This window comes from Stigmatopora argus, chromosome 3 (assembly GCF_051989625.1).
Source record: "Stigmatopora argus isolate UIUO_Sarg chromosome 3, RoL_Sarg_1.0, whole genome shotgun sequence".
NCBI lineage: Eukaryota > Metazoa > Chordata > Actinopteri > Syngnathiformes > Syngnathidae > Stigmatopora > Stigmatopora argus.
In genome coordinates this window covers 6,282,432-6,308,292 of record NC_135389.1, presented here as the reverse complement: position 1 = coordinate 6,308,292, position 25,861 = coordinate 6,282,432, and the positions used below count along the sequence as shown (strand labels likewise).

Below are 25,861 nucleotides of genomic sequence, written 5' to 3'. Positions count from 1 at the left end.
AATGTCAGATGGTTATTAAAAATTAGATATCACAAGGTATAAAAACATTCAAAACTCCCTTAACTGTCATCCTCTAATTCAAGTGTTTTACAAGGACAACGGAGCAGCTGCACTTCTTCAATTTTAGACTCTTGAGTAGACTCGGAGTGCTAGGATTGCACTCCATGCACTGCTTCAAATAATACGACTTCCCCATTTGATTTACAGTGATGCATTTTGTGGCAAGAGGTACAATTTGACAAAACACGGCCCTATAACCCCGGGATATTCAACAACGTTTAGTGCTGAGATGCATTACCTGGGGGATTGACAAATATACTGCTTCACTCCCTTTTATGTACAGAATTTCAATAAAATGGACCAATAAATCTCAGCTGAAGTTGAACTATACTCTCTTTCTGTACAGGAATCTGCATAAGAGGGGAATGTTTATATGTCTGGCACTATTTCACAGTGTATTTTGAAGGACCAAAGACTTATTCAAGGTTGTGATATTGAAGAGGGGTTTAACTGAGTGAGGGGGCAGCTAAAGTATGACATTAGGGAGCTAGAAATGACATGTAATCGTGAAGCCAATGTTTGGGGTATGGTGGTGTTTGTAATTTCTAAGCGACAGGCAAAAAAAGAACGATAAAAATGACAATATCGAACTCCTTAATCTATACTCCCTCTCTGCTGGAACTACAACGTAACATTACTGTAATTAATGCATTACCTTCATAATCCCTCCAGTTGTTTAAATATCATCCAGTGATCCAAGGATCCATATTTTATTAATGAGTCATTCACAGCCTCACAGTCAATCCAGGTCCTTCAGTGCTGTACCTTTAAACACTTTCAACCTTCAACTCAATCGTAGACGACCTTGAAAAACAATGGATGTGCAGTATAAGTGCTGCAGGCAATACAGAAATAACAAACAATTAATGCATTGTATGAGGGATACCAAAGATTTTTTTCTTTTGGAAAAATATGAAATATAATCTAGATCACCATGACCAGAGCAGCTGGATCAACTGGCTGGAACAAAACAAGAAGGGATGAAGCAAAGGATGTGAAGCAATTTCCTACCTATGACCCTATGGTCCAAAATATGACCATGCACCACTACTTATATAAAGAAGAATATAAACAAGAAAAAGTGTGAGCTTGGGGACACATTGATGGAATGTGAATGTCAGTGGTCTCCTTATTTACTCTTCATATAAAAAACTGAACAGTAATTAACTGCAGGTATCCTCCCTAGTGAGAGGGTAATTGACTGTTTCAAAGCACCACATCATAATCCATTGTTTGTGTGAGCCTGTGTGACAAAGGAATACAAAGAAATTAGATGTGAGAGCAAACTGTAGATGTGAAAATATTAACTCCTTAACATTCCACACCTCCCCCAGTTTAGACCCACCCACTCCTGAGATCCCAATAAGGATACGGGTCAGCAGTGGTGGACAAAGCCACTCAAATGCACCAGATGTCTTTATGAGAGCATTAAGACTCAGATGTATTCATTAGCAGTAAGTGCAGGAAGATGGACCATGGGGAGACATTGTGCTAACCATGAAAATATGCATCATTAATTTTAATGGGTTAGCAGAGCGAGTCATGACAGAGATAACTTAGATGTGGAAGCACATCCTTTAGTACCCAGAAAGTTCCAAAAATATACATATTTATAATGGTAAACAACTCAAATATATACTGTACATACATCAGGTAAACAAACTCCTCTGGTGACCAACATGCTGATCTCAAACTAAAAAATGACAAGTGAAAATTGGTTGGAAGAAGCAGAATAAAATTGCTGTGGCATGCCAAAATTTTCTGTGTGTGTGTGTGTGTTATTACTTGATCATCTCAATAGTTAATCGGAAACTTTGATTATAATATGTAAATATGAGTTACCCGCTGAATCAAAAGAAAATATTAGCTATGCAAGCAATTCCACTTCTTCACTGTAGTATTTCGAGAGGATTTTGTCTACAATTAGTGGCCAACAATCTGTGGTGAGATAACTCATTCTAACCTGGGGCCAAACGTTATACTCAAAGGGAACATAAAGTTAACAAGAGGCTAATTAAAATGTTTTCATTTGACTTAATGTGCACTAATTGATGTTTACTAATCACAATGAGCAAGGGTGAGTTAATTGTTGTCTCTAAATCTATGTTAATAGGTGTGGGTTATTTTTATTCCTGACCGGCCATGTCCTAAATTGTAATTGCAGCAAGAGAAAGAGCAAAGATGTGTTGAGTTGGAATGCCTCTGAGACATGCTAACCCCGTTGGCCATTAAAGACTAAATGCTAATTAGCTATTAATACTATTACAACAGACAACAAAGCGTGTCCTTTGTTGTTTATTAATCAGAGCAGGCTGTGTAAAACTAAGTCAGGTTTAAAAAGAAATTGATTTTAACATTTGTAATGTATGTATGACTTTTACATATATACAAATATTAAAACAAGGATCAAACATAGTAACTAAACTTAAATAAATAAATCAATAGGTTATTTAATTTGCTGAAGAACACTGGACATTAAATGATATACAGCTTTAGAAATAGATTTCAAGCCTTGCTGTTTAGTCACTTTAAAAGGATTTGGTTTTGGCTTTTAAACTTAAATAAATTAATCAATAGGTTATTTAATTTGCTAAAGAACACTGGACATTCTAACAAAAACATTTGCTACTTTCGTGTCCCCTTTTCAGCTACACCAAATATGAATGTGGAGAAGGAAAACCAGTTTAAATTCAAACAATATTCAAAACTGGTCACACTAAAAGTAGAACAACATCATTGTGAATACTACTGATTTAATATTGGACACTTAAACCTGCACTACCATCATATTGGATTAGTTGTGTGTCCGCCTTCGCTCGAACTGGTGGACACTTTCTGTTTCTAAAAACTGTTCAATTTTTGATATCTGGGCTCTGATAGATGACTGTTCTTCCTGGGAGCCCCGGGATATCAAATGGACATCAGATTTTGGAGGTGCAATGGCGACAGAGGTCCTATGAAGAGAGGAAAGCAAACAAACTATAGCAAAATGATATACAGCTTTAGAAATAGATTTCAAGCCTTGCTGTTTAGTCACTTTAAAAGGATGTGGTTTTGGCTTTTAATTTTTGTCTTTGCACACCAAAACTATGAAACAATTGTAACTAAAATACTACAGGCAATGAACTACAAATCTCGTACTGTATAGTAAGTAAACTAGGCCAGGTATTCTGTAATATTGTACAGTCAGCATGAGCTGGCTGAATAATCAAACCCAAAATTATCTTACTGTTTGACATTAATGGCATCAGTCATCCAAAATGCATTGGCACCATTATTCTATATACTGTACACACACACGCACATGCATATACACACACTGTAAATAGTATAATACAGACACTCCTCAACTTACGAACGCAATTGGTTCCGACCGATTGTTCATAAGTTGAATTTGTTTGTAAGTTGATTTAGTGCTATATTTTGTATTATAATTTATGTTTAAGGCCTATATAAGTATATTGAAGGTTTATATAAGTGCATTTGTATGTTTAAGGCTTGTATAAGTAACACGCATTGGTTTGTACTGAAAAAAAAAAATTTAATAAAATGGAGAGAATATGTACAGTACTGTAGAGAGAGAGATAGATTTATGTATTAGAAACTGGCCAAAAGAAGCGACCTAATGACGATTGCACAGTTTTCTTCTTTTTTTCATCATAAATGATGCAGTAGCACTGTATGGCATCATTCAATTGATTTGCAAACTTTGTGCAACGTTCAATATTTGGGTCCTGCTGCTCGATCTTTCTGTTTATAAATGGTACTGAATGTGCAACGCTCACCACTCTCACGCGTATCAAGCTTCGTTATTATTGCCACTCGTTTCAAATGAAATGGCTTGCCTCTTCCTTGCAACTCCCTCAATAGAAGCCTTTAGCTTTTTACCAACCATATTCAATATTGGATGCATGAGATATTTAATGATACAAATGAAAAAGGTTCTTTGCACACTGGAGATACATTCACGCACTTCCGCATTGCAACGAAGAAGAAGGTAGATGCTGGGTGAGCTGAGCTCTCACAGCGCCAGGCGTCGGTATTAGCGGCGGAAAGAAGTACTACTCCGAAAAAGACGCGAAATACAAAATTGGACTTGCGAACATTTTTGGACTTAAACGCAATTTGCAGACATGTTCGTATGTACCATTGTTCGTAAGTTGAATGTTCGTAAGTAGGGGAGTGTCTGTATACTAAATAGTTCTCTCGCTACATCTCAGCATAATCCACGATGGGTGGAAAATTAGAAGTGCTGAATTGAGGCATAATATTGCAACGTACATTTGAAGTGTCAAATGTCAATATTCATTCTAACGTTCATTTTGTAGTACATTTTAGACTTTTAAAGAGAGGATAAAGCAGTTCACAAAATGAATGAATGAACGTGTGCCTTATGTGTAAATATATACCGCGTTGGATTTGTATGTTTTTTTTAATCGCTTTATAAGGAGATTTGCAATCATTAACAAGGGGAACATTGAGCTGAGGTTGACAAGTATGTAAGAGATTATCTTGAAACATGGATTGTGGTTGTTGTGAGAGAGCCAACGAGAGCCCAGTAGAGTGTGGTGAGATTCTAAAGTGAGAATTAATGCATCCGCGACAATATTTTCAAAATAAAATAACAGATAAGGAAATGCATTTACTGTTTGGGGGATTTCGTAACTTGGATCATTTTCGTATCTGGAGGCAATCATTCGCATATAAAAAACTTTCGTAACCTGAAAATTTCGTACCTAGAGGCATTCGTAAGTAGAGGTATAACTATATCATACATTGAACAAAATATTAAATATTTGCATTGATTTTTTTTATTTATCCAGTTTATACTACACACATACCCAGAAGGAGTTGACCATGTGCTGGAGACTGGCCATGTAGAAGCAGACAATGACGCTCCTCCTTTCTATACACGGACACAAAAACAAGAGAACTGTAAATCCCATTGTTGTGTAATATCTTGCCTTCCACAAGGCCTCTTGCCGAACTCTAACTGATGGACACAGAAAACGCAGACAATAAACAGTATCTACTTCGAAGAGATAATCCAGGCCCAGACTGAGCTCATGTAAAGTTCCCACTATTAAGAGTCCAGCCAGGATTAGGAATTTAGTCTTTTTACATTACTGGACCATTTTGTTTCTCACACTTCAACTATGTTGCACTACATCTCCCTGAATAATGTGCACCTGGTTCTAATAAACCAAAAGCGATGGCAGGCAAGGTTAAGAGAAGTGAATGGGAATGTGTGAAATGTTTTTGTATGAGTGAAAATGCAGGTGCATAAAAGCACAACAACTGACATGTAAGGGGCAGATAATCAAATTAGAATATTGAAAAGGAGACACAATTATAGTTCAACATTTTTTAAATGACATTTAGGTTGTCTAAAAACAGGATGTATCCGAAGATTGCATAGAAAAATCAGTCAATTTACACCTGATTAAACATTCTAAACAAATAATTCATTCCCTGTTTTACATCTTCAGTTGTCTTAAGGCTGTGGTCAGATATAGGTGATTTTATCTATACTTATCTGACCACTAAAGTCATTAATGTAGATTTTATTACGTGGTCACAGTAACATAGTAGGAGATGTGACAGGCCTTGCCTTAGATAGTAAAAATCTTTCATGAATTAGCCCTTTGTTAGAGTGGTTACTCTGACTTAATGATTACACATAACCATAATAATATCACTCATTCTTTGTACTGCTTCTTCTTCTTGAATATAGTGTGCGAGAGCTGACTTTGATCACGAGGCGGGTTAGAACCTGAACTATTTTCAGGTTGTCGAAGATAATAATATCCATTCATTCATTCATTTTCTGTTCCACTTATCCTCACAAGAGTTGCGGGGGCGTTAGCGCCTAGACTTCGGGCACTAGGTGGGGGACACACTGAATCCGTGGCCAGCCAATTGCTTTTATTATTAAATGTTATTACTTCTTGTTATCTATACTATAATTTAACTTTAAAATTTAGCTTTTATTGTCAATGATTTCTCAAAATTTTCAATTAAGTTATCCGTATTTTACCAAATAAATTGAACGCCTTGAACCCAATCTACTATTTTTTTGGAAGAGTTTGCTGATTTTGAAAAAATGTGTTATGCCACAGTTTAACCTTGTCAGGCCCATCTCAAAGCACAAAAAAACTCAATGTCAAAGTAAAGCTGATGGATATTTCGTTACAGTAGAACCAAATGTTTTTATTGGACCTAGTGAACCTTTGTAATGTAAATATAAAGTAAATTTTCAGCTACTGGATATTTTTCCTGGATGTGTCTATTTTTCCTTTGAACACGATGTTATCGTCACTGTGGTGTCGAGGAATGTTCTGTCAGAGTGCAGCACAACTAATCACAAGTGAGTGAGGCATCGCTGGAAAGACTTTGGCTACTTAAGTGTTCCAACTTTTTTTTTTTCAATATTTTACAAATACAAAATATTTTTTTAAAGCTTACATTTATATGGCTCGCACCTCCAGACTGTGAGGCCAGGGGTATCAGAATTTGCTAAACAAAGTTTCAGGTGTTCATATTGAATATTATTTCAAATAAATATTCATGAATTAATTTTCTGTACGGCTTATCCTCACAACAGTCACGGGGGAGGCTGGAGCCCATTCCAGCCAACTATGGGAAGCAGGCAGGGGACACCTTAAATTGGTGGCCAACCAATGGCCAAGACACAAGGAGACAGACAACCATTCACGTGCATACTCATAGTGTTCAATTGGCCTACCATGGATGTTTTTGGCCTGTGGGAGGAAGCCTGAGTATCCAGTGAAAAAAACACGCAAGCCCAAGTAGAACATGCAAACTCCACACAGGAAGGTCTGAACCTGGAATTGAACCCTCAATATCAGTACTATGAGGCCGACGTGCTAACCACTCGGATAAATATTTATATATTTAAAAAATATCTATGTAACGATGTCATCTAAGCCCGTCAATGTCTCATGCAGTGGTTATTTACTGTGAAAATGTATTTTTCACATTTTTGAGTCGGGTGAAATTTGTGATAAAACTGCATAGTAATAGTAATTTTGGCGTACAAAGTGGTGGCCTTAGTGTTTAGAAAAATGATTTAGAAACTTACATCTGTTGCTGCTGTGTCTCTGAAGTTTTTTCCAAAAACGTTCCAGCCAGTCAGCTTATGTTTCCATCCAAATCCTGTGGATGCAGAGGCCTTGGAGGCCTTCAACAAGTCGAATGCTCTGATAATCATCAAGGGTTCTAAGAAGAACGGAAGTATGTAAAGTTATGAACATTAGGCAGTCTCTATTCCACAAAAAAAGTCTATAGCTCACATAATCATTACCTTTACTGTGCTGGGTTGAGCAGAGAGCATTGCTTGCATTTTGCTCTGACACAGGGGACTTCTGAAAACACAAAGGTGAAATAAGAATATTTGATATTAATCCTTTTCTTCTTTCTTGAGTTATCTTGAACAAAAAAAATACAGGCAAACCAATGTTTAGCCCTGTTATCTTTCTTTTGACCCCAAATGTTAATCCTCTTCAGTTTGATATTACAAGTGTATATCATAGAAATTGAAAATCTCTTTCTTTATTTTTGAGTAATCATGAAAATAAACATTCTGGCAAACAGAAATAACAGACCAAATACATAATCTGTGCCTCTGTAGGTCACCTGCTGATGGAGGTAATGATTTTCTTACTGTACCTAATGGTTACATTGTTAATACTTGTCTTTCCTAGTACATTCAATCAATGTGTGCCATGCAACAAAACCTAAACCTATTAATTACGAGCTACATCTATGGACTTGAAATATAAGCAGCTAAAATGATACACTTGAAAATGCACTATGTGCGATTGGCTGGCCACCAATTCAGGGTGTCCCGAAGTCAGCTGAGATAGGTTCCAGAACCCCCCCCCTATTTTTTACCCAGATTTTGCTAGAAGTGTACCTGAACATTTGACTGCAGAATGGAGTCAGGAGTATCCATGGATAGCATCTGTTTAGAAGCATGCCAGTCAAATGATGGCTGATGAGTCTTTAAAACAGGCAAAGCGGGTAATTCTACAGCATCACAAAGGGTTTCGTTTATAACAGGCTGCTGAAGGCATATAGTGCCAACATCAAGTGTTTCCACAAGACCATTATTTGATTGTAATGACCCTGATAAATCACTTTCAATTTTCTTTGAAGCCTCTCCATTGTCTGGGTTGGAAATTATCAAATCTTCTTTAGAAGTAACAGGTTCCCTTTGGGAGTTTATCCCACATACCTCCTGGCATGCATCACTTTCAAAAATGGCTGTTACTCCATTTGACACTTCTTGTATACCCTCATCAGGAGATTGAATTCCCGGCTCAACAATAGTTTTCTTGACCTCCTCAAAATTAGTATATTCTGCCATTGTCTGATTTGTCACTAAGTCAGCTGATTCACTCAGAAGCTCTGAAAATGTTGTGTGAACAGTAGATATTGATTCATCCACTCCCACTTGTTTAGTTTTCTCAATCACTGAATGGTCCCCAGTTGGTGATGACTTGACTCTCTCTGCATTGGTTTGGAGCTCAGATTTACATGAATCTTGAGCATCTTGTGCAAGTGAAATATCCCCACTATTGAGACTTTGGTCTACAGCAAAATTAAATTCTATAAGTAGCTGCCCTTCTGTTATGTTTACAAGACTGTTGTCAGCAACCTTCTCTGTGAGGTTTTGATAACATTCCGGCTCACAGACAGTGTCTGTTCCCGCGCTGATGACCATAGCGTCAATGTCCGGTGAGGTGTTGCTCTTAAGGCTGCAAGTTGCCTGGCCCTCCATCTCTGTTCCTGTCTTTCCTCCTTCATTCTCTCCATACCTGAACTCTGCTGTTGTTTCTTGTTTAGGTTTGTGTGCACACAAACTGCTTTTTTCTTGAATGTTCCCACTATTTGCAGTTTGGGAAATAGGAATCTCATCCCGCTCGTCAACACATATCTCTTCCAGGTCATCTTCTGTCTTCTTTGACTGGTTTTCATTTGTAGACCCTTCAATTTTTTCGCTTGTATTTTTCACGTTCTCCTTTGCTACGCTGTCTGCTTCGTTTTGGCTTGTGCTCCCATCTTTATGCCTTCTATTGTTGGTCTGTAGGTCATTGCTCGACAAGTCTGTATTTGGTGTGTTGATTCTATCTAGTAAGCTTTCAGTGATACCCACGTCATTAGCTGGCTGATGTGAAATGGAGCTAATCACATTTGGCACTTCATTGGAGATGCTTTTGTCTGTATTCAAAGGGGTATCATAGCTGTCTATTGTTTCCGACAGTCCCAGGAAATTTTTGGGTGATTGAATTGAAAAGGCCATCTCACATTGAACTTGTAGCTGAGTTTCAAAAGACTCATCGTGCTTTAGGGGTCCTTGTCCTGAAAGAACACACTGTATAAGTACAGAAAATATATATTTTAACTTTTAGTTATACACTGCTTTGACCAAAATATGGCCAGTACATAAACAAAACAACTAAATGCATCTGTATTTTTTCTGTTAAATTCTTGCCAAGTGTCTAAAATATTATAATGTGCTAAATCCTTGAAGAACAACAAGTGATAAAGCATGTTCATCTCTTTGTTTATATTATGTTGGCTGACCTCCCATTTCACCATCCAGTTTAGTCTTAGCACTCGTATCTTCCAGACAGTCCAGTATTCTGTTCTGAGAAACGGCTGAGTTTTGCAGGCTGCCAAAGAAAGAGAGCATGGAGCTGGATTTGGGTTCATCAGGAGGTCTCCTTCTCGATCCCGCAGCTAGACTTGGGAAAATCTGAGTAAAAAGACAGATGCTACATTCAAATGCAATCTATCGTGCGGCTAAGAAGAAACATTCACATGCCTAAAGGTGACCTTGAATGATTAATTTATAGAAATATGTTTCATGACTTCTGATGTCATTTTATCTGGTATCCGAGAACATTCATATTAAAAATACTCAAAATCTCCTTTCTTACTGCTATTTTATTTGGATTGTAGATTTTCATCAACGAGTGGCGTACCTGATTGAATTTTAAATTAATTTAAAGTTAAACTGTGTTTCAGTGGCCAAATGATTATTATATTAAGGCCTCACATGACCATTAGCGAGTGGGTGTGCAGAAATCAAAAAGTGAGACGTCATTGCATAATGTTCGGTATGACGTTACACCAGAGGTGGTTAAACTGGGTGGTTTTCGTTCGAACCCATCAAGAGGAATCCTTTCTACTAACCTTGCGTCCTACAAGTGCAATCAACAGATCGCTTCTTGTTTTCACAAAAACCTCATTGGTTTAACAGGACCCACTTTGGGCCCTGAGAACCGGTTTGCCGACTCCTACGTTACATCTTCACTGCTTTTAAAGATGATCGGTTGCAGAGCTGTATTCTTTGCTATAGCAATTACAATCAAATTACAAATCAGATTGATGACAAACATCAACCAGGTTACACAGGTCTTAGCCATCTTTTGCAGGAAACAGTGGGAACATATTAAATGACATGGAAGGACACCTTTAAAATGTAAAACTGCGGTACTTCTGCATTTGAAGGCTTCTATTAAGTATATTTGTTAAGGTTTCCCAATTAGGTTATGTAAGGAACAGCAGCTATAATTGATCATTTTCCCCCAATGCATAACAATCACGCCAAGAAAATGCATACCTCTAACTCATTTATAGTGTGGGCCTGCACTTTGACCTGTGCAGACAATTCATTGAGCTTTTGTTGAAGGTCATCATGTACTTCTTTCAGTGCTTGAAATTCTTGCTGTACTCTCTACACCGTAAAACAAAAACATTGTCTTTTGTTACAAATACCACCACCAAGATGAGTTCCTTTTAAATCACAATATAAAACGGCCCCTTTAACAGAATAATATCTCTTTGTCAATTCCATAAGGATAAACCACAAGAAAAGCTTACCATCAAATGAGTAATTTTTTCTTTCATTGACTTGGTCTTCTCTCGCATCTCTTCATGTTCTTGCTCAAGAGCCTGCAGAAAAAATTAATCACACAAAAAACATTTTGAATAAAAGTTGTTCAATTATATTGCATAAAGTGTCTAAAACATACACAGAAAGAAATAAAATATTTTTTTTCAGTTGTTTTTTTACGATGATGCAAAAAAATAAGGAACATTCATAAAACCAAAGAGGGGGCAATGGCTGGGCAATGTTCATAAAAATAATTATAGCATGGGAACTATAGTTCTGACCTTGTACTGTCCCTCCTGTGTCTGCAGCTGCAGCTCTAGTCTATTCACAGCATGTACCTGGTTCAAAAAGAACTGCTGGGTGTACTGCAGGACATTAATAACCTCCTGGACAGTTACACAAATGCAACATTAACATACTGTATATCCAGTAAAGCAAGGCAACAAGAGCAACCTATCTTGTTTAATAATATTGGTATGTTTTATGTAAAAATGCAATGTATTGACATGAAAACATGGACATTTTGACATAAATTACAGACTATAATTGTCATCTTGTCACTTAGTTGAATTACTCACTTGTTTCTCTGAAGTCTTGGCAACGTTCTCTTCTCGTAGTTTGTTATTCATTTCCTTTTCCTAAACATTTCAAAACTGGTTGATTTCCCGTTTAGTATTTTGCCTCTTTACACATACCGTATTTTACCGCATAAGCCGCCCCCGTGTATAAACTGCACCCTTAAAATTGCCTTAAAATCGTTGAATTTTACAATTTCCCGCGTATAAGCCACCCCCTGATTCATAATTTCACCTCCATTTTCTTGGTTATTATAGGGAGTACAGAAGTGTTACTTTTGAAGGGAAAATCTTAAGAAAAATGATCACACGTGGTGTTTCTGAGATACTGTATGAATCAAAACCACATTATTAGGATCAATATCATAAGGAAGTTAGTAATTCATCCAGTAATGGTTGTTTTCTTACAGCAAAACAGAAAATAACCACCAAATAGTAAATGTTAATTTACCGACCTCTACTGGTGTAGAGTATAGCAACGCTGTAAGTCTTGTGTGCACAAGCCGTACGTAGCCTTGATTCAGGTTTTTTTTTTCAAATACGGCTTATATGCGAGAAAATATGGTACTTATTTGAAACACTGAATGACAAACGTGTTTGTCTGTGATTTACCAACACAATTAAATTTTTGTAAATTGGTGGTTACCATGCTCAACTTATAGCTCAGTTGTTTTAAATGCTGCTTTGTCTGGTTCATTATGCCATTGGAGTTGTCCTGCTGAACCAATGACAACTTTGTCTGAATCAGTTTGGTGTTGACCTCCTCCAACTCCTGAGAAGCATGAGTGTTTCAAACTAACTGCTTAAAGAGTTAAAAAGCTGATGAATTTTGTACAACCAAGATGTCACCTATTTTGAACCTGATGAAATGATCATACATATGCATTATTCATCTTTTGCTGAATTTTAAAAAAAAAATCTCCGGTACCTTCACTAAACCTTGAATGGTTGCTTCATGTTTTTCATTTGTAGCTGTTAGTTTCGTATTTCTTTTCATGACTTCATCAACTGGTGTACAAAGCATACACAAAAAAACATCTGATGTCAGTGGGACAGAAAGAATGTTATGGACAATTTAGTGTTCAACCAGCCCAACCGGCATCTTTTTGTGTTGTGAGAGGAAACCAGAATACCCGGAAAAAACCCACGTGAGGGCAAACCTGGGATAGAAGCCTCGACCGCAGAACTGTGAGGTGGACGCTCTAACCATACGTCCTACGGGTAACCAGTTACTAATATTTTAATTTAAATATGGTTTCTGAATGAGGGCAAATGCGAAACAGACAATTTTAATGCTTTCCAATACTTTTAAAATGTGTTGAAAAAAAAAAATCTGTCAACCAAGATTTGCATCATAGCCGACGATTCATTTCTTTCAGGGTGGTGTATGGCTAAATAAATTGGTGACTGTTGCAAACAAACTGGCGTGTGTGTGACAGACTAAGTTCCCAAAGGGAAAAGATAGTGAGTAAATGTTGTCTATAACTTTGTCCCAGAATTCAGTATTCTGGAATGTTAATATGTATATAAAAGTGTTGATTCAGTTATTAAGTTCAATTTCACTTCATATAAATGTAAAACCCCAAAACTATTTACGTATAGTTATATTTTATTTGTACATATCCTCTAATTACCATTCTCCTCTAGCTGTGTATGGGATTTCTTGAGTGTGGAACACTGCCTTGCTAGAGCAGCAAAGCGTTTCTCAATCTCTCCTATTTGGATTAGGTGACGGTCTTTTGACCGACTCTGCAAAGTTTGTTTCTGTTCCTGTGGAAGAAATACAACAGAAATATTAACCACAGCTCTGCATAAAACAAACATAATGGGCCCTTTATTAGTGGACTGATCCTGTGTCCTTCGGCATACAACACGCCGCAAATATATTTTATTGCTAGTACATACCTAAGTGTACGTGGTTTGAAATTAGGTACACAAGTCTCCAGCAATATTAGAAGTGGAACTTCACAGTTATGTCCCCCCAAAAAAACACCTGCAAATTTTAAGTCGGACTACATCTGCAGGGGGACTTAACTGAATTCGATAAATTGGACTTTGCTGAGCCATACCCCTCAATCGTTTTTTTTCTAAAATAAAACAAAAAGGTGCAAGAAAGTTTTAATTTCATTTAATTGTTGGTCAGAAAGCAAGAGTTGCTACAGAGTGACATCACCGGAGGAGGCCCTATCGTGCACTGCGTCCTTGTCTGTTCAGTTTCGTCAAAGTGGTGGGCCGCATTTCAGTTGTTTTTTCCCACAAGAAATGAAATTGTCTTATCGAGAAATGGTTAATAGGTGTTTTGTTCATGAAATCGGTATAACACAAACACTGCCGATATAAGACCCTATTTTTTTCCATTTGACCTCGCGGTTAACTGAGTGAATTGACCACATAAAGGAAAACCGGTAAGCCTCTGGTCATCATCTTTTTAAGAACTCTGTTCCACAACATTTATCAATTTTTTCTTTAACCAATTATGTTTTTTGGACTATTTCAATAGTTAGGGATCTGTTTGAGTCTAGTAGGGTTTTTTGTATTTTTTTTTTCAAATACTCTCTTGACAAGATTATATAATTTACTTAGTGTGTAAAAATCTGTGATAGTGTTATCGCCAAGTAGATGTATTAAAATACAGATGCAAAATTTGGGAAAAAGCCTTTCTTTATGTTGCACTCCTGTCTTGCCACACAGAATCTCCAGCTGTCAATCATATGCATGCCTTATTCTACCTGACTCTTTATTATCTGAAAATTATCATTTATCTAGGTCAGTGGGCCCAAACCACCGGTCCATGGACCGGTATCGGTCTGTGAGCCGCTTGGTGTCTGTCCATCAGAGAAATAAATATGAACGTTTCCAATCTCACCCTCCTACTTGAAATGTGAAAAGTTCTTATAATAATAATAAATAATTGCTATTATGCTTCAGACTTGTTTTTTTTTTTCTCGGTGTGGGCGTCGTCCTTGCAACGCCCCCAAGCATTTGTCTTAAGTTGTCGCCCTCCCCATATGCCAGTCCGCGAGTAAACATGAAGAGCTTCATTGGTCTGCGGTGAGAAAAACGTTGGGGACTGCTGATCTAGGTCATTTGAATCTCAGACAGGTCTAGAGTTAGATGGTGTGCCACAATAAGGCCCAATGTAGGTCCCTATGAATGCAGTGAAAATTCGTACAAATCTAGCCAGGGTCCTCATTTGTCAATGCCACAAAATGAAAATGGAATTCGCTCCTTGGAACTGTTATAACTTTGTCCCTTGAATAAAGTTGTTAAAGAGGTTGAGGTAAACAATTATATGCTTGACATCACAAAGCAAAACAAGAAGTGAAAATGATTATCTACTCTGAGAAACAATACTCCAGTCAAAACAGTTGAGACTCAAGTGTGAACATGGGCAATGTCTTTGAGGGATGAAGGCATCAGCAAAGTCCATGCCTCATGGAGCTTTAGCACTTTTCAGACTGTCATTACAGTTTGATTGTCTGTATCACTCGTTCTTCAATAATTCACTCCCTTGACTCTCATTTCACTCCCTTCCATCCCAATAAACCACCCTTTCTGTAACTCCCTGACTGCCACTGCCGTAGAGAGTTCAACGGAGCGAGGTCGTGTTATAAAATATTTTAATAATGTCATGGCAGTTCAAGTGTCACACTCTCCCTCTCCGCTAGTGGAAATGAGATCCTCCATCTAAAGGCAGGTCTTATTTCTCCACACTGATTTAATTTTTCTCACTCCCACCTAGCAAACTCTCAACGATTGGAACAAGTTTAAAGCCTCCTTACCAACTCATTGGCTTTCTTTTCAAAGTTGTACTTCAGAAGCTGCAAGACAATGCACAGCAAAATTGACATGACAGTTATGTATCATGATGATGATTGCTATAGAGTTCGCCCAGAAAGTGTTTGCTAATACTTTTTTTAAAAATCATCATTAATATACACACAGCATCCCATACGGACAGAAGAACATACATGACACAGAACAGAATTTAAGGTACAACTATTTTGTTTTTACTCCAATTATTTGAGTTGACTCAAAGATGTATTGTATTATGTACTTCTACATCAAAATATCAACATATAATCAACTTGGAGCCAAACTAATCTAAATGCACAAATATCAATGAAGGACTTTGGAGTTCTTTAATTCTTGAACCAGTTGTTAGCCCTAGGAATTAGCAATTCTGTAACCTAGTGGGAAAACCGAGCGGACTACTGCCGGAATCGAATTGATCCATATCTTACGTCTAACCTTTACGGTCTCATCGTTTATGTCAAACTTTTCGCCAATCCACAACACAACTGTTGCAGAGTGGTGTCAAGGTGTCTCTGTGTAAGTGGCCCATATGACTACATGGTAGTTAATGTCTCCTGAATAGAATTTCCTGAAAAAAGGCACAATTGTCTCCATACAGGATGATTTTTAGTGCAGTGGCCCATGGGTTATGACTATTTGTCACCTCTGTGGCGACGAGCCCGAGGACAAATACTATAGGAGCTAATTTGGCTCAGACCATCCGCGCTTGACTTTGCAGAGGACTTCTGTTTCATAACAGATCTACTGTAAATCATGAGTTCATTTTTTTAAACAGGAATGAGAAAAAAATGAAGTCATAAATGCCATGGTCTGAATAGAATAAATGGACAGAGAGTTTAGTACCTGGAGTGATTTCAGCTCTTCTTTCAAGTTGCTAATCTCCTTCTCTTTTAACTCAGAAATGACCTGGAATTTCCCCTGCAATGTTACATCATTTGTCTGAGTGTCAAAAAACAATAAATGCTACAGCTCAGGGCAGAAGAATGTGTTCCAGGGGCCAAGAGGGTGCAATTGGGATGAGAAAATTTACTACCAAAACAGTAATTGATATCACTGGAAATAGGATGGTCTTACCTTTTCTTCTTCTGTGTTTCTTATTTTTATCTGAAACTTGAAAAAAATAACAAGATATAAGTTGTCTGAGGGTAATAAAAGAAATGTATTTTTTAAAGAAATCCTGTACAGCTTGTACATCTCATCTCATTTTCTGAACCGATAATCCTCACTAAGGTCGCGGGGGGTGCTGGAGCCTATCCCAGCGGATTTCAGGCCAGAGGCGGGGGACACCCTGAATTGGTGGCCAGCCAATCGCAGGGCACAAGGAGACAAACAATCATTCACATTCACACTCATACTTAGGGGCAATTTAGAGTGTCCAATCAGCTTACCATGCATGTCTTTGGAATGTGGGAAGAAACGGGAGTACCTAGAGAAAACCCACGCAGGCCCGGGGAGAACATGCAAACTCCACACAGGTGGACCAACCTGGATTTGAACCCAGGTGCCCTACTGTGAGGCCGACACGCTAACCACTCACCCGCTGGACCGCCTGGCTTGTAAATTGTTCTCTTTAATAAGTAAATGGCAGGGCATAAGGACAAGTAGATAATGATTTTAAATTCAAAAGTGAAGAAAAGTACATGTGTAAACCAGTTACATTTCCAAATAGGCCTAACAGAAACACTTTAATTTATCTTCATTTAGAAGTAACGCTTTGAAATTGATTATGAAACATGCCTGTTTTTCAACATTGATGAGAGCCTCTGCATGGTGCTTTGCAGCTGTTATCATTTGGTGTTGTAATGACTCCTGTTGTGATCAGAGAAACAACACAAAAAAATGACAAGAGCATTTGTAAAAACATTCATCTTGAATTCTGACATGTAAACACTGACGCCCAGTCTAACCTTCTTCCACCCGATCTCCTGTTTCTCCAACACCACTTTACTAATCTGGTTCTCAAATTGTGTTTCTGCATCCTGAACCATGAAAAGATTTGTGGTTAAAAATGTTTTTAAAAAACTGAAGTTCAACAAAACAATATTCCATAAAAATGTTATTTGCTGTTTCTATTTTTTAAAAGCCACCTGAATCCAACTATACACTCAATGTGAAGAACCCAGTGAAAATCTCTCATCTCATCTCATTTTCTGAACCGCTTTATCCTCATTAGGGTCGCGGGGGGTGCTGGAGCCTATCCCAGCTGACTCCAGGCCAGAGCCAGGGGACACCCTGAATCGGTGGTCAGCCGATCGCAGGGCACAAGGAGACAGACAACCATGCAGAATCACACCCATGCCTAGGGGCAATTTAGAGTGTCCAATCAGCCTACCATGCATGTCTTTGGAATGTGGGAGGAAACCGGAGTACCCAGAGGAAACCCACGCAGGGGGGGAACATGCAAACTCCACACAGATGGACGTGACCTGGATTTGAAACAAGGACTCCAGAGCTGTGAAGCCAACACGCTAACCACTCGCTCCACCGGGCCGCCCCCCCAGTGAACAATGCAGTCAAAATACAGGAGGTATAGTACAAAAGTAAAAACATACATCAGGTGATCAGATGAAGAAAAATATATGCTGTACAATTGTCATAAATTTTAATATTTGACAAATATTTGTGTCGAGTTTTGTTAATTCTCAAAATGATCCCCTTAGTCATTGTTCATGCATGCCGCCATAATTTGAATGGTTGACAGGGCTTACCGCTTATCGTCCAATTGCTAATGAGTGACAACAAGTTTTTTTATACCCTTAAATTGTGCTATCAGCCCTTGCTGCAAAAAAAGGAGGGTACAAGATTGAGCTATTATTTTTCCTTTAAGAAATAATCTTTATGCATTGATGTTGACAACATATTGAAGCTTTACTGAATGTACAAGTTCCATGAAAATCCAAAAAGACCACAATAGATTTACCTTGATAAGAATGTATACTGGAAATGAAAATACATTTTAGCATAACTAATAACATAAAACAGTAATATAATAGCAGTAATCAACTTTAAATACTGTCAAATTGACGGCAGTCACTCATCCTGTTTTATTAAAGATTTTAATTAGTGAATCTGCTTGTGTCTTGAATGAAACTAATTATTTGACAGCGATAGCCTAACAGAAAAGTTTTTCTCTTCAATATGGTTCGTGGTCACATGATACCATTAATTAAAACATACTCAAATTACAGCCAACTAAACAACTTTCATTTATAGCTTTACTTTACAAGTGAGGTAGGCGTAAAATCGTTTTCACTGTCTTGTCAAACCAATGGAATACCAAAACGATGACAGGCAATACTCCTTAATCTCTGCCTTGAATGGAGATGCCTGAGGAGGAACAGACTGATTTTCCAGTTCACATGACAATAACAATAAAACTGGAATTGCAAGAAAACAGTCAACATAAAATTTTTGCTCCTTTAACCTTCAAGTACACTGACAATCTGCTGCCAGGTCTAATGCGTTTGCTAGAGGGTGGGATCTGGAGTCAAACGAATCCCCCCCACACACACACATAAACAGTACTATTGAGAAACAACTCAAATTGTTACTTATTGTTCAAGGGCCAAATGGCATGTGTGACCTTCAGTCTGATATAGACTAATATGAGTCATACCAAGGAAGCCAAGAGATACAGAGCTTTTCAGGTCATGATAACAATTTTATACAATTATATAATAAATAAGGTAGGTTAGTCATCTCCTACTTTAATTGTACCCTTCGAATATGCAGCTCCTCTACAGCTTCAAGCAGATGTGTTTTAAATTCCAGCAAATGCAGTAAGATGGTTGGTCGCTTTTCTGGTTCATGCGGAGTGCTTATCAAAGACCTCTCTTCTAGGGTTACTGCTTCGTCTGCCTAATTGAGCATAATTCAACATTAAGCAACATTGGCACTTTTCAATACATAACATTCATTAAATAACCTCACAAGGGTCGCGTGGGGTGTTGGAGCCTATTCCAGCCAATCACAGGGCACAAGGAGACGGACAACCATTCATGCTCACACTCACACCTACAGGCAATTAGGAGTCTTCAACCAGCCTACCCTGCATGATTATGGGATATGGGAGGAACAGGAGTAGCTGGAGAAAACCCATCCAAGCCCAGGTAGAACATGCAAACTACAAACGGTGAAGACCGACCTGGGATCAAACTCTCGACTCCAGAACAGTGAGAATGACGCGCTAACCACTTTATCACTGGACAGCCCGAAACATAACAAATTAATAAAAAAAGAAACACTTGTATGTATATATAGGTATATTGTATATTATATACACACAAAAGAGTATACATAATATTTATGCGTGTGTGTGTTTGCATGAGAATCTGACTTAACAAATTGACTTGGAGACAGTCAAAAAAGGATTTCACTCTCAACTCTGCATCGCTATTTTAGCACCCACTATTTAAGGTTTTAAGAAATGAGAACCTTACGACATTAAAAATAAAAGATTGGAAAAATGGCATTTTACTGCCATGCATTGAAAATTGTAAGTTTCCAATGTATTGTTAAGTCAGATTCTCAAGTTGAAACAGGGAAAAAGCATAATAAGATGTTGGTGGCACATTGGGAGAGTGGTTAACATGGCCCCCACACAGTTCTGACTATAAGGGTTCAATGGGTGGTGGGTTCCAACATTCCTCTGTGGAGTTTGCATGTTCTCCCTGTGCCTGTGTTTTTTCTCTGGGTACTCCAGTTTCCTCCCACATCCCATAAAAATGCAGGATAGGTTGCATACTCTAAATTTTCCTTAGGTATGAGCAATGTTCCCTCTAAGCTGCGCGTGTGCGCAATTGCGCACTACTCTCATCTTCTCTGCGCACAGCAAATCATATGGAGTGCACAAAATAAAATACATTTTTTTTAGCTGTGAGGCCGACGCGCGAACCACTCATCCGCCGGGCCGCCCATTCATAGATATTAATCATTACATGTTATTTTTACTAAATCATTTATGTGTAGTAGACATGCACCTGCTTATCGCAGGTGTGATACTGGTGTGTGCCCATAGCGAGCCATGATGATGTTGCTCACACCAGTACTCAGTGTGCTCAGGGAGGTTGTCGTTCTGCCCAGACAAACAAAAAATTAGAGGGAACATTGGGTATGAGTATTAGCGTAGATAGTTGTTTTTTTTTATTGTGCCCTGAGATTGAGTGGAAACCAATTTAGTATCTCCCCTGACTAACGCCCAAACTAGTTTTAACCCTTTTTGAAACTTTAGCATGACATAACTGATGGATCTCTTGCAATGTTCAAAACTGCCCCAGCACAAAGGTTGAGAATCAAATCATGAAGCACTTCTAAAATTGGGACTGGGAAATAAAGTAAAACTTACAAGTGTGCTGTGCGGGAGGAGTCCAGAATCCATACTGTGCTCAATTATGTTGGATTAATGTAGGCCAGTTTTTCCTCACCTGAGCGAAGGAACAAATTTTACATTAGAAAAATGTAAGGACATGCCACCAAACAACAGAAATCACATAATTTATGCAAAACTCAATTATGTGCCTATAAGATCCATGGTAAAAGTTTTAAGTGTTCACCTTTTCATTACCTTTAACACTATGGCTGACTATGGATCTTTCTTGGCCCTGTCAATGTAAACTCAATAGAAAAATGGAGGGGAAAAAAACTAGGGTTGAGAATCACTTGACTAGACTTCCATGACTTTATAGTGGTCTAGGGAAGACGTGGGCAAACCGGTCCTCGGGGGGCGCTGTGGGTCCAGGTTTTTGTTCCAACCGATCCAGCACAGACACTTTAACCAATGAGATTTCTGCAGAAAAAAGGGAGCACCTGACTGCAATCCACTGATTGCACTTGTAGGAAACCCGATTGGTGAAAAGGTGTCCTCTTTATGGGTTGGAATGAAAACCTGCAGCCACTGCGGCCCTTTGTGGAATAGTTTGCCCACCTCTAGTCTAGAGGCTGACTAACGTGCAGTCATTATGGAGATCATTTTGATTCAGGAACAAAAGCAAAGTGTAGTTGAAGGAATGATTATTATCTCTATCGCTGCATATCCTGTGATTAACAGGTGAATAGCTTATCGATATATCTAGATTGTGAGAATATAGACTGTGAATTGAACATGTGATAGATATAATGTAGAAAATTAAGAATGAAAAGACTGTTGTTTAATTCAAACTCAAAAGTGTATTCTCTCACTTAATACGTACTTAATGACTACTTATTTTCTCCTCTGCCATATTAATAGTCAAATGATTCTTACAATTATTAGGTTTGATGAATATTAGGTTCAAGGCTTCATAGCATTTGCTAATTATTATAATGTAACGCAGTGACTGTAAAATGACCATTATTTTTCTTTTCTTTGTTTTAAAGCATTTATACTGTAGAGAGAACACTTTTATCACCAATCTAGATTAAAATGAACCACCCCATTGACAATAATAGAGGTCAAAGCAATTACAGTGAGTACACAATTTGCTCTGTCAATGCTTTTTAAATTATCTGAGTAGTTTAATCCACCCAATAGCATTTTCTGTACAACTGCACGTGTCTACATAAGTCAAATATTACACACGCACACACGCACCTACACCCACACCCCCACACACGCACGGACACAAACAAAAGGAAAATATCGCAAGAAGTGGGAGGTTACCGTAAACCAGTGATCTGTTAATAGAACAGATTTTTTTCTCCCATTTTCCCTACACAGGTATCAATCTTGTTGGGGGATTTAATGATCCCTGTTACAAACGGCTAACTTAAAATAATAAAACAACACAATGACCCCAGGACGAGAGAGGTGAAGTGAAAGTAAGTATGCTTGTGTATCAAAATATTGTGTGTGTGCGTGTCTGTTATGTATACATCATCTTCATGGCTTGTGTGTGTGTGTGAATGACTACAGGTGTGATAGTTAGAGCAGTGTTTCCCAACCTTTTTTGAGCTGTGGCACACATTTTGCATTGAAAAAATCTCAATGGACACCACCATTTGAAAATCTTTTCATTCCAAACTATGTTGCCTATATTAACAATAGTCATTTTCATCAAAGTTTTATCAGCAGGAATCACATAAACCTCCAAAATGATTCCAAAATCTAATTTTTCACACTGACATAATGTCACCAAAAGTTGATGTCTGCGGATCCTGACTAACTTCCAGTTCGAGTGATGCAAAAATAAGTAATGTCATGTTTTTATTCGCATAATTTTTTGACTGTGCAGCCTAGTGGAGCGAGTGGTTAGCCTGTCGGCCTCAGAGCTCCATCTGTGTGGAGTTTGCATGTTCTCCCCAGGCCCGCATGGGTTTCCTCCGGGTACTCCGGTTTCCTCCCACATTCCAAAGACATGCATGGTAGGTTGATTGGACACTCTAAATTGCCCCTAGGTATGGGTGTGAGTATGCATGGTTGTCCGTGTCCTTGTGCCCTGTGATTGGCTGGCCACCGATTCGGGGTGTCCCTCGCCTCTGGCCCGGAGTCAGATGGGATAATCTCCAACACCCCCCGCGACCCTAATTAGGATATAGCGGTTCAGAAAATGAGATGAGATGAGATAAGAAAATTTTCTCCAAATATGACTTAAATCTCCGAATATTACGCAAAAAAAATGTGCTCACACAGACGTTGATGCCCTAGAAACCAAACAACTTCCGGTTCATGTTAGAGAAAAATAAGCAACAAAATGACTGTTTCACAATTTGAATCTTGTAATAGTATAATCTATAATTTAACATTCATCATATTTTGATTTTAACCTTGTAGTTGTTCAATTTTAATCTCGTTATATTCATTTAAAATGTTTCTCTCTGATTTTTTCCAATCTCCAATTTCCCGCAGGACACCTAACCTTTGCTCACGGTACACCAGTGTGCCGCGGCACAGTGGTTGGGAAACACTGAGTTGAGTTAGGGTATCGTATTTTCTAGATTAAAACCGGATCGGATTATAAAGTGCACCACTAATTAACAAATTTTAATTTAACGCACAGCTGGTAATAGGTGCATCAATATAGTACCGTATTTGTTCTTTATCCAGAGCTGCCAACCTCCACCGACCCCATTTCAGGAGTACACTTGTCCCATTTTCGGAGTGAATGCGATTCACGCAAAATCAATATAAAAATGTAAAAAAAAAATAACGTAGGACAATTTAAATCAATTTTTACATCAAATGAAAGTGTTTTTGCAAACTATTGAAAAAGTACAGCATAATGAAAATAAGTATAAAAAAAGTGAACAAAGTAAAAAAATTGATCATTTATTGGCAAATTCCAATTTCAACAACATTAACATACGTTTTTCAGCTTATCCTTTACCCGCACTTGCATGTTGTGCAGTGTGCAAATGTCAGTCCTTTTGGAGACAGCTTCAACATGGGATGTTTCGTCGAATACGAACCAATAAACTTCTGCGAGTGTCTGGGTTTCTTATTAAAAGTTTCATCCAAATTGCCATCCATTTGCGCTTATCCCAAGCAGGCATATTGATAAGATTTACCAGTGCTGTATACTACTAATTCTTTTAGAACAATCACAGAAATGATAGGATTTTTTTCAAAACAAAAGACTGGTGGTTTATAATAATACCCTTAATAATACTTCCCCTGTGAAAAAAAATTAAAATGGAAATGTTAAAGCGATAGAGTCTACCTACGCAATCGAATCCAAATCGATTGCCATGCTGAAATCGCACAAGAAGAATCATTTGTCAGAACTTGTAACTCGGATGATTTACAATGCGCTCGTGTTACCGAATTCTTCCGGTTTACAGTGCAGTTTGAATCAAGATGGCGGAAGCCGATGGGGACAATTTCGAGACAGTTAAATTGGAAATTTGGTACTTTTCCGAAATGGTTGCTTTAAAAAAATGTAAGTGCCAATTTTTGGTGATTTCCGGAGTTTGCGGTACTTGTCCGTGTAAACTCTGGAAATTCCGGAGAAGTTGGCAGCTCTGTTGATCTTTTAAGATTGTAACTGTTTTTACAGCTTGCGAGTCGTGACCATTGGTGAGGGAAGGGACATTGTTGACTCCTCCTTCACCACGACGGACCGATGCAGAATGCACATCACTGCATATGAAGCACCAATCCACCTATTGATCTCCCTCTCCATTCTTCCCTCATATGTGACCAAGATCCCGAGATAAACTCTTCCAGTTGGGGGAGGACCTCATCCCTGACTCAGAGAGTGGCCTGTGGTCTCCGAATCTGAGATTCGCCTTTGCGACGGACTCTCCTCTGCAGTACCCCTGAATAGACTTTCCCGGGGAGGCTAAGGAGTGTGATCACTCAATTGGAACTAGAAGGAACGATATTGGGAAAAAACTGACATCGCAATTTTTTGGGTGTTCACGATATATTGCGATATAAATGAAGATTTCTCAGCTGATGATTTGAAAAGCTTTGTTTAAGAAGACTTTTGTTGACTGACCATAAACACACTGTATTCAGAAAAAGGTTTAATCCAGGCTAATGGATAGGAGTGGTCAATGTTGCAAAAACATCATATTATGATTTTTACAAAGCAAATCACAATCTTGCTTTTGTGAGTGGTGGGAAATTATCTTGCCAGAAGTCATACACTTGAATATTCTGTGATAAAAATTGTGCTATTACAAAATTGAAGTCATAATTTAAAAATAACTCATACATTGTAATAAAAGAATAAAATCGAAATTTACACAGAAACAATTGTTAATAATTTTACAAATAATTTAAAGTCGTTTTGTTGCTTATTTTCGCGTTACACGAACCTATAGTTGTTTGGTTCCACAAACTTTAAAATTTGCTAATGTAATGCCTGTCTGATCACAAAACTGCTTCTGGTGTAAAATTAGGACATTGAATTTATATTAGAGGGAGTAAATTGTCAAATAAGATATCGAAGTCATTATAGTAACTTATTTTTATGTCACCTGAACTGAAAGATGTTTAGGCTCCACGGACTTCAACTTTTGGCAACGTAAGGTCGATGCAAAAATTACAAATTATCTTATTTGATTCCTTTTAATAAACTTTTGATGACTTTATAATGATCATGAAGTTTACGCGCTAACCACTCATTCACCGGGCCGCCTATGTTGCTAATGCAATGCTAATAATAGACTTAGCTAGCATGACCAATGCAAGCCTTGAATTAAATGTCTGTAACCAGTTTATTCACAATTTAAGTCACAGCGAAGCTATTCACATTCTAACTTCATATAATAATGAACCGATTTAATATAGAAGGCTTCCTACCTTGGAAACTCTTACACGAAGTTCATGCTCTTTGACAGGCCGGATGTCTTGGGTAAAAATGGATCATGGGTATTTTGCTTTTGATTACAGCTGTCCCGTCCCTATGAATAAATATTTATTACATTTGTTATATGCTTACGTTCATAATTTGTAATAAGAAATGAATTTTCTACTGGTCTAGAAAACTGACTATAGTATAAAAAATAATAATTAATTTAAATAATAATTAATTGGAACATTTTTAAATCTGCGCAAAATGAAAGG

The 25,861-nt window shown here is 37.9% G+C and overlaps 1 protein-coding gene across 3 annotated transcripts; it reads right to left on the bottom strand.

Moving 5' to 3' along the window:
• Window positions 1-931: 931 nt before the first annotated feature.
• Window positions 932-25,825, bottom strand: ccdc73 (coiled-coil domain containing 73). 3 transcript variants are annotated; one of them, XM_077597178.1, is made up of 21 exons: window positions 25,598-25,825; window positions 20,720-20,798; window positions 19,093-19,233; window positions 17,283-17,354; window positions 17,113-17,184; window positions 16,450-16,485; window positions 16,219-16,293; window positions 15,342-15,380; window positions 13,194-13,329; window positions 12,488-12,567; window positions 12,206-12,331; window positions 11,563-11,622; window positions 11,266-11,370; window positions 10,972-11,043; window positions 10,712-10,825; window positions 9,670-9,841; window positions 7,997-9,444; window positions 7,385-7,445; window positions 7,163-7,299; window positions 4,902-4,966; window positions 932-3,014 (listed from the first exon to the last, which is right to left on the bottom strand). In XM_077597178.1, the coding sequence occupies exons 2-21, from the start codon at window positions 20,750-20,752 to the stop codon at window positions 2,855-2,857; spliced, it is 3,204 nt and encodes a 1,067-aa protein (XP_077453304.1). In that variant the 5' UTR covers window positions 20,753-20,798; window positions 25,598-25,825; the 3' UTR covers window positions 932-2,854. The 3 variants fall into 3 exon arrangements, with proteins under 3 accessions (XP_077453304.1, XP_077453305.1, XP_077453306.1); XM_077597179.1 differs by lacking the exon at window positions 12,206-12,331 and having other exon boundaries at window positions 25,598-25,824; XM_077597180.1 differs by lacking the exons at window positions 11,563-11,622; window positions 12,206-12,331 and having other exon boundaries at window positions 11,266-11,322; window positions 25,598-25,824.
• Between the last annotated feature and the right edge of the window lie 36 nt (window positions 25,826-25,861).